At 45.3% G+C, this 15,080-nt stretch overlaps 1 protein-coding gene across 1 annotated transcript in view; it reads left to right on the top strand.

Moving 5' to 3' along the window:
- The window catches only part of SCFD2 (sec1 family domain containing 2), a 396,972-nt gene that overhangs the window by 337,008 nt on the left and 44,884 nt on the right, over window positions 1-15,080 (top strand). The window contains exon 6 of the mRNA XM_019962747.2: window positions 13,269-13,414. Within this exon, the coding sequence (XP_019818306.2) occupies window positions 13,269-13,414 (146 nt within the window). The remainder of the gene's footprint in view (window positions 1-13,268; window positions 13,415-15,080) is intronic.

Genomic DNA, 15,080 nt, shown 5'->3' with positions numbered 1-15,080 from the left:
CCAGGGGATCTTCCAAACCCAGGAATTGAACCCAGGTCTCCTGCATTGCAGGCAGATTCTTTACCATCTGAGCCACCAAAGGCATCTTTGAGGAGATGTCCTAAGCTGATACTTAATATATATGGTAATGGTCAAAACAGGTAGAGGGGAAAAAGTGCAAAGATCCTAAGCTTGACATCTACTGGGGAACAAGAGGAGGCCAGAGCAGCTTGAGCTCTGAGGGCAAGGAGAAAGGGATGGTGGGACTGGATCACAGATATATAGCAAGGGGACTCCCCTGATGAGGCTAGACTGGCACCAAGCAGGTCGGAACAAAGGCAGATTCTGGGGTCACATGGTCATAAAGAAGGCCTGGGAGAGCAGAGCTGTACTGCAGAAGAGATGTCTTCCTCCCTGAACTCCTGACTCTGCAAGGCTGTTTTCTTTTTAAAGTAGTTGCTTAGTCATTAAGTCAGCCTTCCTGGAGCCGTTGCAGGATCCATGCCTTCATGTGAAAAATGAGCAGAACAGCACCTGCTCTGAGCGGTCACCATCAGCGTAGTTCCCAGCGCCCGGGAGCCACCTCCTGACAGTTGGCTGACTCTCAGTTTCCCACACGCAGCGTGGTACTGGGGCCATGGCAGGGATGGAGGGAGAGGGGACCCTGCCTCTGAGAAGCAGATGAGCTTCTTAGGAAAAGACATGTGGTCCTGGCATTGCACAAGAAGAGCATCCATCACACACCCATGAGTGCACACCAGTCCTTAGGGTGGTCTTCGAGAGGAGTTGAGGGGAGGGTGCCAATGAATATTTTCTGTTTTCAGTTATATTTTTTCTGATGCATGTTAAAATAGTAAATATTAGCACATCAGGTCAACTCACATTGAACAATAAATAAGTTGAATCAGTATCATGTAGAACTAATAAATGAGTTGATTTCAAGCTAACTTATAGAAACAGGCAGAGTCAATCTTGGAAGCAGGCAGTGCCTAGAAGTGGCAGGAGTGAAGGGGATCAGTGAACGGCTGAAGTTTAGGAAGCAGGGATCTGGCATCTGTGACCTGAAGGAGGCAGAGTAGACTGGTCTTGAATCAGTTTCTAGAGTCACACTGTGAAGAGGAACAGGTAGGACGTGAGTCAGAGGGGCCAGCCAGCAAGAAGCCAGATGGTGGCATTCATCAAGGCTCGTGGAGAGGGTGGAGTGGGTGCTGGCGGGACACGGAGAAGCAGACGGCCTAGACTGTGCCAGGGGTGGAGAAGAGGTATCTGGGGGTCTTATTCTAAGACATGCGCTGACTTAGGAAGGTTGTCAGGACTCTAATTGACCCTGTACATAAGAGAGAACACTGTGCCTGACCCCACATTTAATGGCAGGGACAGTCTTTCTGTCAGATTTTCTTTCCCACTAGAAATACAGACTCTCTGCTGACCTCATTTAGGGAAATGGAAGCCATGAAGGCCTTGTTGAAGGAAGAAAATGAAATTGAGAGTATGATATCTACTATGAATCAGGAGCAAGGAGGCAAGGTGAAGCAGGTGGAACTGGCACCCAGCAGTGTTCATCTGGGAGAAATTGGTCCAGGTGGCCAAGAATAAACACACCACCACTCAGGGGCCAGCCTTCCCCTCCAGTCAAAGGGAGCGGTACTTAGAGCAGTTAAGAAAAAGAAAAGGATGCGATTGGTGTGCACTGTACTTTGGAATTGGAATATCTTTATTGTTTTGCTAATTTAAAATGTATATACTTATTTAAAAGTCAGAATGACACAGAAGTACATCAATTAGAAAGTCTCCCGTAATTCCATAGGTAACAACCTTTAACAGGCAGTGGTTTATTTCATTCGACAGCTGTTTATTGAGTGCCTACCATCTATAAGGCACAAACACTATTTAGGAGATTCAGATACATCTGTAATTAAAACAGAAGTCTTAGTCCTCACTAGGCTTAAATTCTTGAGCTGTGCTGTCCAATATAGTAGCCACTAGCCATGTGTGGCAATTAAATTAAAATTTAATGTGACTTAAAACTGAGATTCCCCTAGTCACATTTCAGGTGCTCAGGAGTAGGAGTGGCTGCCATATTGGACAAAACAGATGTACAACATTTCCATCATTGCAGACAGTTCTTTTGGGCAGTGATATTCCTGCCTTCAGGTCCCAGAGTTGGCTAGAGCTCGGTGATTTCACCCCTCCCCTTACCCAGCCTTTTGGGGAAAGAGCTCTGAACCCAGGGCCCCCTTGCTCACCCTCCCTGACATGTGATGGACATAGAGTGACTGTGAAAACAGCTGTGGGCTTAAGAAAGTCCCTGCCCAGAAGCAAGTGAAAGCCTAGAACGCTAAGCCTTTGTGATAGTTCATTTTTGTCGACAGAGTTGAAATCACTTGGTAGACATGCAGTTCGTCTGAGCCACCTCCATCAGAGGCTGGAGTTGGTGGGTGATAGCCCACCTGAGACCGGACTGGGGTTGGAACGGGTAAAAGTGTCCAGAAACCCACAGACAGCAGCCTGCAGCCTGCTCCACCCAAACAGGAAGCCTGGCTCTGTACTCAGGGTTAGGGAGGCAGGGAGAACAGCTGCCCACCACCCCCCAACCCCCCGGACCTGAACTCTGAGTGGCAGGAGGCAGGCCTCGGGCTGTACGCTTTCCAGAGTTCTCTGCATTTGCTTCTGGGGCCCACCCTCAAGGCTCCTTCTGCCCCCAGAAGAGACAAGAGCAATGGTGGTGTTTCTCCCCTTCCCCTCCAGGCCAGGGGCCACTGGCAAGCCTCCCTGGACTGTGTCCCATCTCTGCATCTGGAACTGCTGACCCACAATTAAGCCACGCTGCCTCCGAAAGAAAATACAGAAAAGTGATAGATAAGAGGCCTCATTTAGTGGGAGCTTAAATTTCAGGCATAGCGATGCTGGCTCGGTTCAATGGAGATTTACAACAACAGGTGCAGGGGAACCTTAGATTGAGGCTGAGAGTGATTTTTGTGTGTGTTGGGGGAAGGGTGAGGTGGGGTCTCATTTGATCTGGCTGCTACTTAGAAGAAAAATAAACTCCATTTGCTCTTCCATTCTTTTAAGAAACAAAAGGGATGAAAGAAACCTTAGGCCAATAAGCTTCCCTTTCATTCTTTCCTTTTTCTCAGATCAGAAAATGATCCCGTATCATTAACCACCTAGCCTTTCCCAAAAATATAAATAGAGAGACACTACTTTCCCTCCATACTTATAAGTCTCACGATAACAAGCGCAGTGATCTCCAGAAACATAGTAGAAAAGAAAAGACTTAGATTTTGTTTTAAAGCTCCTCTAAATGACAGTGAGAACAAGAGGCTGGGGAGGGCCAGACAGTCATTTGACAGGCTTTGAAATGTGCCATGATTTGGACTTTTGATTTCATCCTTTTCTACACGCGATTAGCTATAGCACAGGTTTGTGTAATCAGCAGACAAACCAAAGCCTGAGGAATTTACTCACTGGGACTCAGGTAAGAAAGCCTTGCCCAGTGACATGTCATAGCCAGAAGCGACACTATATTACTCCCACCTTCTAAATTTTATTGAAATTTTAGAATAAAGTACAACCTTATCTCTTAAGAATCCTTTGTGGGCAATGGACCTTTGGTACTGTTTGTAAAACCAGGAGCAAGACTGGGCCTGGAATAAGATTCAGGATGGAGCAGAAAGTGTGCACCTTGATGGGGTCCTTCACATCTGCCTTCTTCTGCTCCTCTAGGAAGCCTTCCAAGAGGTCTCCTTTTTTTTTTTTTTTTTTGGCCATGTGGCATGAGGATCTTAGTTCCCCAACCAGGGATGGAACCTGTACCCCCTGCAGTGGAGGTACAAAGTCTTACCCACTGGACAGCCAGGGAAGTCCCCAGCTGGTTTTCTTGGGGGAGCTCTAGGCCTCTGCTGCAGCTGTGTCAGGTGGAACCACCCCACGCCCTACACACACTCTCTGCATGGGAAAACAGGGAGGGACGGAGCGCAGGAGGTGAAGAGGAACAGGGCTGGTAGCAGGTGGTGACGCCTCAGGCTCACCTCCTGCAGGACAGGTGGGATCAGCCTCCGCAGGTCTCAGAAGGAGCCTCTAGGCTTCCTTTTCCCTCTCTCTGAAATGCCCAACTGCCTCATTGGTTCTGAAACTGTGCCCTGGGGGAATACTATTCATGGATAAAATCAAACGATGGCACACTTTACTCAATTCAGAGAAAAATACAGTAAGCACATCAGATTTCCCCCAACATAAATTTGTATCTATCCTGTGTTTCCTTCCCTTTGTTGTTACGTCAGCTTTGGTAGCACCCAAAAATGAACAGACGAAAAGCGAGCAAATGTTAACAGAAGAACTGCCAGCTGTGCTCAGCGCACGGCTGTGCTCGGGGGTTGCCTTTATGTGCATGTAGCACAGCCTTCGGTGCTTCCCTGGTGGCTCAGTTGGTAAAGAATCTGCCTGCAGTGCGGGAGACCTGGGTTCGATCCCTGGGTTGGGAAGATCCCCTGGAGGAGGGCATGGCAACCCCCTCCAGTATTCTTGCCTGGAGAATCCCATGGACAGAGGAGCCTGGCGGGCTGCAGGCCATGGGTCGCAAAGAGTCAGATGGGACTGAGCGACTAAAGCACAGCTCAGCACAGCCTTGCTTTCTCCTAGTTTAGAAAACAAGATCAACAGCAGTCATTGTCACAGGGGTCTCTGAGGCTCACAGGTGCTCTGCCACCTGACAGCTTGTGAAAACAACCAGAGGCAGATTATCTCTCAAGTTGGCTCCAAGAGGCCAGCGCTCCATGTTGAGCTAGTCAGAACCATCAGAAATGTCAGCATGCTTTGAAAGGGGACTTAGGGTGTCAGTGGCAAGTTAGTAAATCAGTAGAATTAACTGAACAGAATAAAAACAATCAGCCTATTAGGAAGCACTCAGCATGCGATGGGGGTTTGAGACCGTATCCGTGATTACTGTTAGCAGCCTCTGTGCCAGCCTGCTTGGGACTGGGCAGGTTTATGAGTGCAGGTTTCAGTGGTTATGTGGGCATCTCCACTGGTGGCAGGTTTTGTTCCTGGAAAGGGGGCCCAAAGTTGAAATGATATGAGAGAAATCTGATTTTTCCAATGGTGATAGCCCCAATAATAGGAGATTGGGTAACTGATCAAAAACCAGTGTCTATCTTTTGAAAGAAATAGCCTCAAACATGGTATTTCACTTTCTCTGAATGCTGAACATCCCTTTGTCTACAGTGATTTGGATTGATTTAATAGGATAACACAATAACTGATATATGAAGTTGTACTATTTAATATGATGTAGTTTCACAAGAGTTTTTACACTTCATCCTTGATTAATCACATGAAATCTTAGGATAAAGAAACTCTGCGTATAGTTTCGGTAGTCAAAAAAGCTGCTTTGGAGAGGTTTTTTCAGCAGCATCTCGGAGGGAATGTTTTGAAATAGCTGAGGCTGTCTCCTTATTTGTGCAGTGATCTAGGATTGTCTGTCTTGCTGCCTCCTGGGTTCTTCCTGAAGCGGCACAGATGTCAGGATCCCGAGGCTGCTTGTCTCTGTGTCTCCATTCTGCTCCCTGGGCCTCACTGACAGCTTGACCTTGTTCCTTGCCTTCATTAAAGGTGCAAGTTCCAAAGCATATTCCTAACAATGTCCCTTCTTTCAGATTCCCCCAGCACAGATTTTCTCACAAGAAGCCTCAGACCTTGGGCTAGAATTCTGGGCAGTGACATTCTCTCTTGATTGTACAAGCCTTTCCACATCCACCACACACCCCAAACCTGCCTAATAATAAAGCATTTCAGCTGTCATTTCTTCCTTTCTCCAACTGTTATAAAAAAGCCAAATTTGCTGGAGGCTTCAAGCGCACGGCGGTCTGGATCTCCCTGGATGTGATAGTTGAGTGCTTGTTGTAATGTGCCAGGCGCAATGCCTCGCCAGCGATGCACTCGAAAATGTCGTTGACGAAGGAGTTCATGATTCCCATGGCCTTGGACGAGATGCCGGTGTCAGTACTCTTGCCTGGAAAATCCCATGGACGGAGGGCCTGGTGGGCTGTAGTCCATGGGGTCGCTAAGAGTCGGACATGACTGAGCGACTTCACTTTCACTTTCACTTAAGAAAGTAGTGTGACTGGTTTTTTGTTTCATTATAATTTTTAAGATTGTGTCCAACTCTTTGCAACCCCGTGGACTGTAGCCTGCAAGGCTCTTCTGTCCATGGAATTTTCCAGGCAAGGATTACTGGAGTGGGTTGCCATTTCCTACTCCAGGGGATCTTCCCAACCCAGGGATTGAACCCCCATCTCTTGTGTCTCCTGCATTGCTAAGCAGATTCTCTACCATTGCACCACCTGGGAAGCCCAAGATGGTAGGGGATACATTTAAAAGATTATATGATATATATGCGATAAAGCATACTTACATAAGAAACACTCATGAACCCATCACCCCCTCCCAAAGGGTTGCTTACCCACCCACCTCCTCCCCTAGGGGTAACCACTTTCTGAAGCTTGTATTTATCATTTTCTTTCCTTTTAAAACAGTTTTATCTCATATGCACGAATACCCAAACCATGTAAGTTTAGTTTTGCTTGCTAAAGAGACAAAATGAATTTATGCGGCCAATTGAGGTTATTCTTCTAAAGTAGCCTTCCTGGGACATGATCCACTTATGCGTGGAGGCTGCACTTGCTCAAACCCATCTGGGAGCCCTTTGTTTGAAATTTTCTGCAGAGACATTTTTATCAGCTCCTCAAGAATCATTGCTGTCGCTTTATGGCATGTTTGGTCTGATTAAGCTTTTTCCCATCACCTATTTTGCTCATTCATTTATTTGAATGAGAAATATTTCATGAGTTCTTCTATGAACAAAGGCTCTGTGTTGGAGACCAGTGGAGAACCAGGTAAAGCCCTGGCTTCCCTGGAGCTTGTCCTCACCCCTCCCCTCCTGCCCTCCTCTGTCATTTGAACAATAACTAGAGGCCTCAGGCTAGGAGACTCCAGGACCCTGAGCAGGATCCAGTACACCACGGGGCCATGGGATCAGTGTGGGCTAAGAGCCTGAGGGGAGATCTGAAGGGACTTCTGAAGGTGGTCCAGTCTCCGTGAGCCGTCTCCAGCCCGTTGTGGCCTCATCTGAGTATTTCTGACCCTGATTTTCTTAGTTAGGTCAGGCACACTAATACTTTCATCCAAGCATGTTTATGTCGGCACCTGCTGAGGAGCCCCTGCCGTGTGGTGTAGATCAAGAATCCTACAAGGAAAGAAATCAGCCCAGTAAGATCTAAAGGCTTAAAACCCAGATTTTGGCTGTTTTATGTTAGAAGAACTTAAAAGCCACCCTAGATCATTATATAAATATTAGATTGATGACATAAATACATTGCCTGTGTAATATAAATATGAGACCTTAGAAATATGTATGTATATATATGTTTCATTTACTGTATATGCAATATAATATAAATTCAATGAATATAAATAATATGTACATCTAATTCATGTGTTCTCAACCAGCCTCCACATGACCCATTCACCCAAATAACTTACATCCTGCAATCCATCTGTGAAACAAACAGAACGACTCACGCAGAACTGTGACCCCTGCAGAGCTCGAAGCAGCCTGCCTGTGCCTGGCATCTCCGCTCTTCCTGGTTTAGGCGTGTGGTTCCCAGGAGCCAGTTGCGTTTGTTCCCAAACCTGCCTTTGCTAATTGTACTTTTTATTAAGTTGCAAACTCTAATTAAATGTCCTCTGAGGAAATATGAATTCAAAAAAACTTGTTTCAATGAAAACCAAATTGAATGCTTTCGAAAAGCATTTAAAGATGAGTCATTTTAAACATGCTTTTGAATTAGGTCTGAACTAGGTGATTGTGAAAGATTGAAGGAAAAAGCAAGATTAAAATCTAGAAGAATTCTGCTTTCAGATTGTGCTTCAGGTGTCTTCAACTTCTTGTTCCATTTTTAATGGACTAAAATTAGAAATTATACCTGGTATGTAATGGTTTAAAAGAAGAAAAAAGAACTCTAATCAGCAGACAGTACTCAAAGAAAAGACCTTGGCCTTTTCTTGAAAGATTAGTGAATAAATAGACACTTAACATTTTTTTAAATTTATCTGTAATTGAAGGATAATTGTTTTAAAATGTTGTGTTGGTTTGTGCTATACAACGTGAATCAGCCATAAGTATACATATGTCCCCTCCCTCTGAACCTCCGTCCCTCCCCTCTAGGTTGTCACAGAGCCCAGGTTGAGCTCCTTGCATGCACAGCAAATTTCCACTGAATATCTGTTTGACGTATGGTAACGTGTGTATTTCAGCGCTCCTGTCTCAATCCGACCCACCCTCCTCTTCTCCCACTGCGCTCACAAGTCTGTTCTCTTTTGTCTGTGTTGCCACTGCTGCCCTGCAAATAGGTTCATAGTTTATGTTTTAATTTTAAACAAAACTATACATACACACAAATACACATATATGTCTATGTGTATACATACATGTGTGTATGCATGGAAGAGAGATCAATTTTTCATGATCCCTCCCCTGTGTTAAATGACTCCTAACACCTACTGGTCCCAAGCACATTTGAAAAGGAGGGCTTCTACTGTAAATATTACCAGGACTGCCCTACACAGGAGTGGTTTTACACAGTCAGTCTCCCTAAGAGATTTCAGATGTGACACCACTCGCTAAGGTTTATTTGGGTTTTTTATTATGTTTTGTTTTATTTTCATTTACCAACCTTTTATTGAGAGCCATGAAAAAATGACTCCATCTTTAAAACAATGGTTTGAAAAGAGAGAAAAGGCAACGTCAGACAGCCGGATGGATGAGGAAGGTCATGACCTCCCAGCGCTCTGTCCTTTCTGGCCATCTTGCCCTCCCAAGCCAACCCTTTCTCTAACTTCCTGGGGATCCCACAGAGGTGGGTCCCCTGCTGCCAAGGGTTTGCTGAGAGGCAGGAGGGCGGGATGCAAATTGGAAAAATGGGCCTGACGTTCTCAATCTTGGGCTGGAAGAAGGATGAGGAGGCCATCTTTGGATAATTTGGGTACAAATAAGAAAACAGCCTCTTGACCAGGCTCCAGTGATACTCTTTGACCCTAGCTTTTCCTAGTCGGATGTGAGGGAACTTTACAGCTGTGAAGAGAGTAATATCTCTAAATAGGGAGGCATTTCAAGTCCTATTCCAACCGTGCTCCCCAGCTTATTCAACCACACAGGTTCCGTGTGTGTGTGTGTGTGTGTGTGTGTGTGTGTGTGTGTGTGTTGGAAGACCTTAGGTGAGGTGAAAGTGAAGGCTCTCAGTCATGTCCGACTCTTTGCAACCCTGTGGACTGTAGCCCACCAGGCTCCTCCATCCATGGGATTCTCCAGGCAAGAATACTGGAGTGGATTGTCATTTCCTTCTCCAGGGGAATCTTCCCGACCCAGGGATCGAACCCAGGTCTCCCGCATTGCAGGTAGACTCTTTAACCTCTGAGCCACTAGGGAAGCTCCTTAGGTGAGGTGCTACATCTCTAATCCAAACTGAAGCTTTGGATAAGGCAGCCTCCTGTTGCAAAATGCTTTATTTTCCTGAATACCTAAGAAATAAAACCCAAAGTCTGGAAGCCAGGCTCTTTTGAAAAAAGTTCCCCATGCCCCAGAAAGTTTAAAATCTGCTCCATGCAAGAACCAAACAGAAGGAGTAGGCAGACTGGAGAGAGGGGTTCAGCTTCATTTCAGCCCTCCCAAAAGGATCGCTCAGCTACTCAGCTTGCTGTCCACTTTAACCTTGTTGTTGCCTGAACTGTGGGTCCCTGTAGCACTCACAGCCATGGAAACTGCTCTCCTCTCTCTGCCCGAGGAAAGCCACTTCAGTAAGTGGAGACGGGTGAGAGGGGCCTGGCGAGGGCAGACATGGACACGGGAGCCCTATTTGGTTGCTTGGAGAAGTAACTGGACCCCTGCCTGAGATCGCCAAGCCCTCCAGAGAAAGGAATTGCAGGAGCATGAGTCATACCCCATTTTAGACAAACTCAAGGGTGCCCTGGGGGTTGGGGGCCTCCCTTATCAAGAAGCAGGCAACTGAAGTACACAGATTGTGCTTGGCCAAAGCCTAGGATCAGCTTCTGCTTTATTATCTATTAAACTAAGTGGATTAAATGAGAATTGACTGGAATTGTACACTTAGCATTCCCTTACAAAACACCGTTATCTCATAAGCTGGCTTAATGGAACAGGCTGTCAGGGGCTTCTAAGAAGTAACTGAATATAGCACCTTACAGGACAGAGATCCGATGGAGGGTGTGCAGCAGCCCTGGGAGATCCCAAGATCCCACACCTTGTGTGGATGCAGAAGACAGGCCAGGGTGTACCTGCAAACCACACTGTTAGCATCTACCCCCAGGGATGGGCCCAAGTCTTCCCAAGAAAGGCATCTGCCACTCACTCCATTTTAAAAGCACTTCTAATGCTGGGAAAGATTGAGGGCAGGAGGAGAAGGGGACCACAGAGGATGAGATGGTTGGATGGCATCACCGACTCAATGGACATGAGTTTGAGCAAGCTCCCAGAGATGGTGAAGGACAGGGAAGCCTGGCGTGCTGCAGTCCTTGGGGTTACAAAAGACACAACTGGGTGGCTGAATAACAAAAAGTGCTTTACTAACCTTTTATGTATGTGGCCTCCAGCACATATGAAGACAGTAGAGTGGAGTGGTTAATACGACTGTCTTGGGAGTTAGACCACAGGCTTTGCATCATAGCTTTACTGCTTTCATTGAGTGACCACGTGTTACTTCTCATGGCTCAGTTTCCCCATCTGCAAAATGGGAGTAATAATAGTAGTACTTCATTGGGTTTCTGGGGAGATTAAATGAGCTGATATCTATAAACTCCTTAGAATAGCGCCTGATGTAAGTGGTTATTTAGGTGAGCTTTAAGTGATTATAGCTTTTACACAGAAAAAAAATTCATCCCATTTCATAACTTTTGCACCCACATCTCCTTTAACTATTATTAGTTGCAGCATGAGTGTTGAATGAGCTGCATTCACAGAGGAGATATTCTGAAAGGCAGGAGGCAGTGTACATGGAGGAGGTCAGGCCTGTGATCAGAGGAACATTTTGCTGGAGATGGTGATGTGCTTTTGCACATCATTTGTCTCCTTTGATCCACATTTCTCGTGTGTGTGTTTGTGTGAATGACTTTTCATTATAGGGTTTGGGTAACTGAATGTAAACCCTGCTTTTGGTGAAAATTGATAAAGTTATGAAAATGCTCAGAGATGATAAAAATGAGACCCCTTTGGCCTGGTGTCCCAGAAGCATATCCATTGTAGAGCACTTGCTTTGAGGATAATAGACACATCAGAACGAGATGATGGTTTGGAAGAAGTTGCCGTTGTGTAGTTGATTTGAACAGTGGAGAATATTAACTGTTTTTCAGGGAAATTTTAGTTTATTTGTAAATTTAGGACTTTTTTCCCAACAATTTCTTTGACAGTTTTATTTTTCTGTTGGGTTTCTTTGAGTTCAGTTTACTTGTAAACATTTCTATCAACAACCTGCTCCACAGTCAACCTGCCTCTTTGGAATTACACAGCCTTTGCTTAATCTAATTCTAATGTATAATCCACAACTTCCACATGTACTTTATTATTTTCAGTACTCTACAATCCAGGATATGGTTTTATCCCTCTCAGCCTAATGGAAGAACATTATCGTCCTCATTTTTCAAAAAAATTGAAAGAGACCAAATGAAAAATTATATAAACTGTTGTTGTTCTTGATGTTTAGTCACTAAGTCATGTCCAACTCTTTTGTGACCCCAGGGACTGTAGCCCACCAGGCTCTTCAGTCCTTGGGATTTCCCAGGCAAGAATACTGGAGTGGGTTGCCATTTCCTACTCCAGGGAATCTTCCCGATCCAGGAATCGAACCTGTGTCTCTAGCCCCTCCTGCATTGGTGGGCAGATTCTTTACCACCGCACTATCTGGGAAGGTCTAGGCTGCCTGTGTTCAGATCACCCTGGAAGCTCTGGTTTCCTGAGATAAGGGTTTGAGTGCAAGCACTATATTTGAGAAGATGTCCCAGGCAGTGTGGTCAGGAAGTAGGGAAGTGAGACAGGGGAGGAAAGAAAGCTCAGTAGTGAAGGCATTCACGAGTGAGTTACTGCTGTGGGCAACTGGGACTCAGCCCTACCACCCCCTCCCCGTCAGGCTATGGAGACCACAATTCAGAATCGTTCCACCTGTCCCCAGCTGTTACTATTCCCCCAACAACAATTGTGGTGTTGTTTCTGAGTGCTGACTTCCATGCTTCTAACCAGAAGAAGCCCTCAGACAGGAAGAGAGACACAGAAACAGACAGATAAAGAGAAAGACGTGCAGGTACTTGAGGAAGGACACAGAGGCCACAAGATCTGCTCTCCAGACCTACACACGACCCGCAGTGACTGAGCCAGCGTGGGCCGAGCATTGTCAGCGTGCTAGCGGGAGTGCTCCTTAACCTCTCTGGATCTCAGCTCTCTTATCCTCAAAATAGGAGAAAGAATAGCTCCTGCCTCATAAGGGTGATATGGGGATTGATGAATTCCTATATCTGCAGTATTTCAACACTCAAAAATTCTCATCTCAAGTCTTTCTCTATTTTTTGAACTTCTAACTTACCGTAATCATTCCTCTTCTGAATAGGCTTCTAACAAGATAGAAGATAAATCCATCTATTATAAGTTTCAAAAGGAAATAGAACCATTTCCGAGAACAGTCTCCATATAAGGCCCCCTTTGTGTTTGATCAGCTTTGAATGGTTGCCTTTTCAAATACGCTGTATGCTTTGTTAGCACATTAGATGCCCAGCCCAGCAAGTTCTGTTATTGGAGCAGCTCTATGAGCTTTCTCGTTCTGGCTGTTCTATTTTATGGAAACCGTTGGTGGGATTCAAGTGTGAGCGGCTCATCACAGTCCTCTGTTGTATTTTCCTCTGTGTCTCCTCCTCTTTTCTCAGAGCTATTTTCTAAGGATAGCAGACCCTAGGGAGCTTTCTTTTTGTGAAACTTCTACAGTCTAGGGGTTGAAGCCAGTGGCTGCAATCCCAGGCAATTCTGAGTTCTAATTCTGTCAAAGGCATTTATACTCAGTGTGTTTCGTTGCTCAGGGATGATTGAAACAGCCCAATTGGTGAACAGCCAGGGGGAAATAGGGTTAAAAAAAAAAAAGAGGAACTCAGCAATGTTACATGGAGCTCAGCCTGTCATGATTAAAACTCAGTTTAAAGATTTGTTCACTCGAGAAAATATCTCTGGACTGTTTCAGGCTGTGACTCTTCAATTAATCTGACATTTCACAAATCCAAAAGTGCTGTGGATGAACTCTTCACTTTGCTTCGGGATATTGCTGGAGCTCGGAACCTCATGAAACAGTTCAAGTCTGTATATGTTCCTGGAAATCATACCCACCAGGCAAGTACATATGTTTTAAAGTAACCAGCTAATCTGTGCTGTGTTTTTAGGATTCAGAGACTAAAAGAAAAGTTTCCATGTTAAGCTGTTTAAAATGAAGGATTTGTTCAAGATCAAACCTAAGGTTCTTCTAGTCCAGAGTTCTGGATTCCCCTGAATCTGAAAGCTTCCCGATTTATTTGTACCAAGGCTTAATGCAGTGAGATGAGCAATGGACTGGGGGTCAGCTCTGCTTTGTCAGTGGCCCAGACCTGTCCTGTCACCTTAGGCAAGTCCGTAAGTGCTAGATGAGGGGCTGGCTTTAGACAGTGCCCAGGTTTCTGGATCTAAGAATAAGAGAATTACTGAATAATATTATGCAAAGAAAATAAAAGTTGATGACAGCAAAAACAGTTGTTATTTAAAATGCCCCCATCACTTTATGGGCTTCCCTTGTGGTTCAGCTGTTAAGGAATCTGCGTGCAATGCGGGAGACCTGGGTTCGATCTCTGGGTTGGGAAGATCCCCTGAAGAAGGGAAAGGATACCCACTCCAGTATTCTGGCCTGGAGAATTCCATGGACTGTATAGTCCATGGGGTCACAAAGAGTCAGACACGACTGAGCGACTTTCGCTTTCACCACTTTATAAGGAGAGTGGGAGAACCTTACAAGGATGTTTTGAACAGGGAGTTGGAAAATGGTAAGAAAATCCAAGATGAATGGGGTAATTACTGTACCACAACTTGATGCAAAAGGGAAGAGTGGGGTCGTAGAGTGAAGCACAGAAAGACCCAATGGGAAGATAAAGGGTAAAGAAAGGCTAGAGCCATCGAGGCTGGGTAGTCTCTGTTAGACAAGGAGGAAAGCGATCAGGTTGCTGGTGGCCAAAGATGAGCTTTCAAGGAAGAATAGATGTTTCTGACAGAAAAGCTCATTAGGTTTTGGTGTGGAGTGGATGAAGGAATCTTCTCTCCCATCTTCCTAGGAAATATTCCACAGAATTCACTCTATTTGCTAAGGCTTTCTTGGAGAGTTGAATGTGCTGTTAGTGGGGACTATGATCCAGTGAGGGGTTCAGCTTCAGGGTGCTGACTCTCCAAGGTGGGCATGTAGACAGGAGCTAAGGTTACCCACGATCACCTAGCGACATGCAGGTTCTTCCTCCCATTTATTCAGATAGTAGCTGATACTTGAAGAGTCCCCTGCATTTGGTTTCCCTTTGATCCTCATGCAAGTAAGCCAGAGAGGTATTATTATCAGAGACCTAGGAAGGCCGCAGTGACTTGCCACAGGCACACAGGTGGCCAAGACCTGACCATGTGTTTGCTGCCAACACAAAACTTCCAGTCACTGCACCATGGTTCTCATGGAGGTTCTAGAAATACTAACTGATGGTGCTGTGGGTACATGAAGTCACCCACCAAGACACCGAAGACCTTAGAAACTGGCACTCAACTTAGTAATATAACTTCCCATCCTTTGTTCAATGATCTAAAAAAATACTGATAAAATCACTCAGATAATTGATCAGCTGTAGTTTTGTCATTTAAAAAATTACCAGTCTTAAATATGGCAGTGTAGACTGGTTCTACAAGATGTGATTGAACTGAAGATGCATGATGAAATTTAGACCAAAGACTGTTGAGAGGCAAGTGGCTGTTGTCATTAACAAAGGGAAGGTAACCA

The sequence above is a fragment of the Bos indicus genome, chromosome 6 (assembly GCF_029378745.1).
Source record: "Bos indicus isolate NIAB-ARS_2022 breed Sahiwal x Tharparkar chromosome 6, NIAB-ARS_B.indTharparkar_mat_pri_1.0, whole genome shotgun sequence".
NCBI classification, from domain to species: domain Eukaryota; kingdom Metazoa; phylum Chordata; class Mammalia; order Artiodactyla; family Bovidae; genus Bos; species Bos indicus.
The sequence above is the reverse complement of the archived record's forward strand: the minus strand, read 5'-3'. Positions and strand labels throughout refer to the sequence as shown.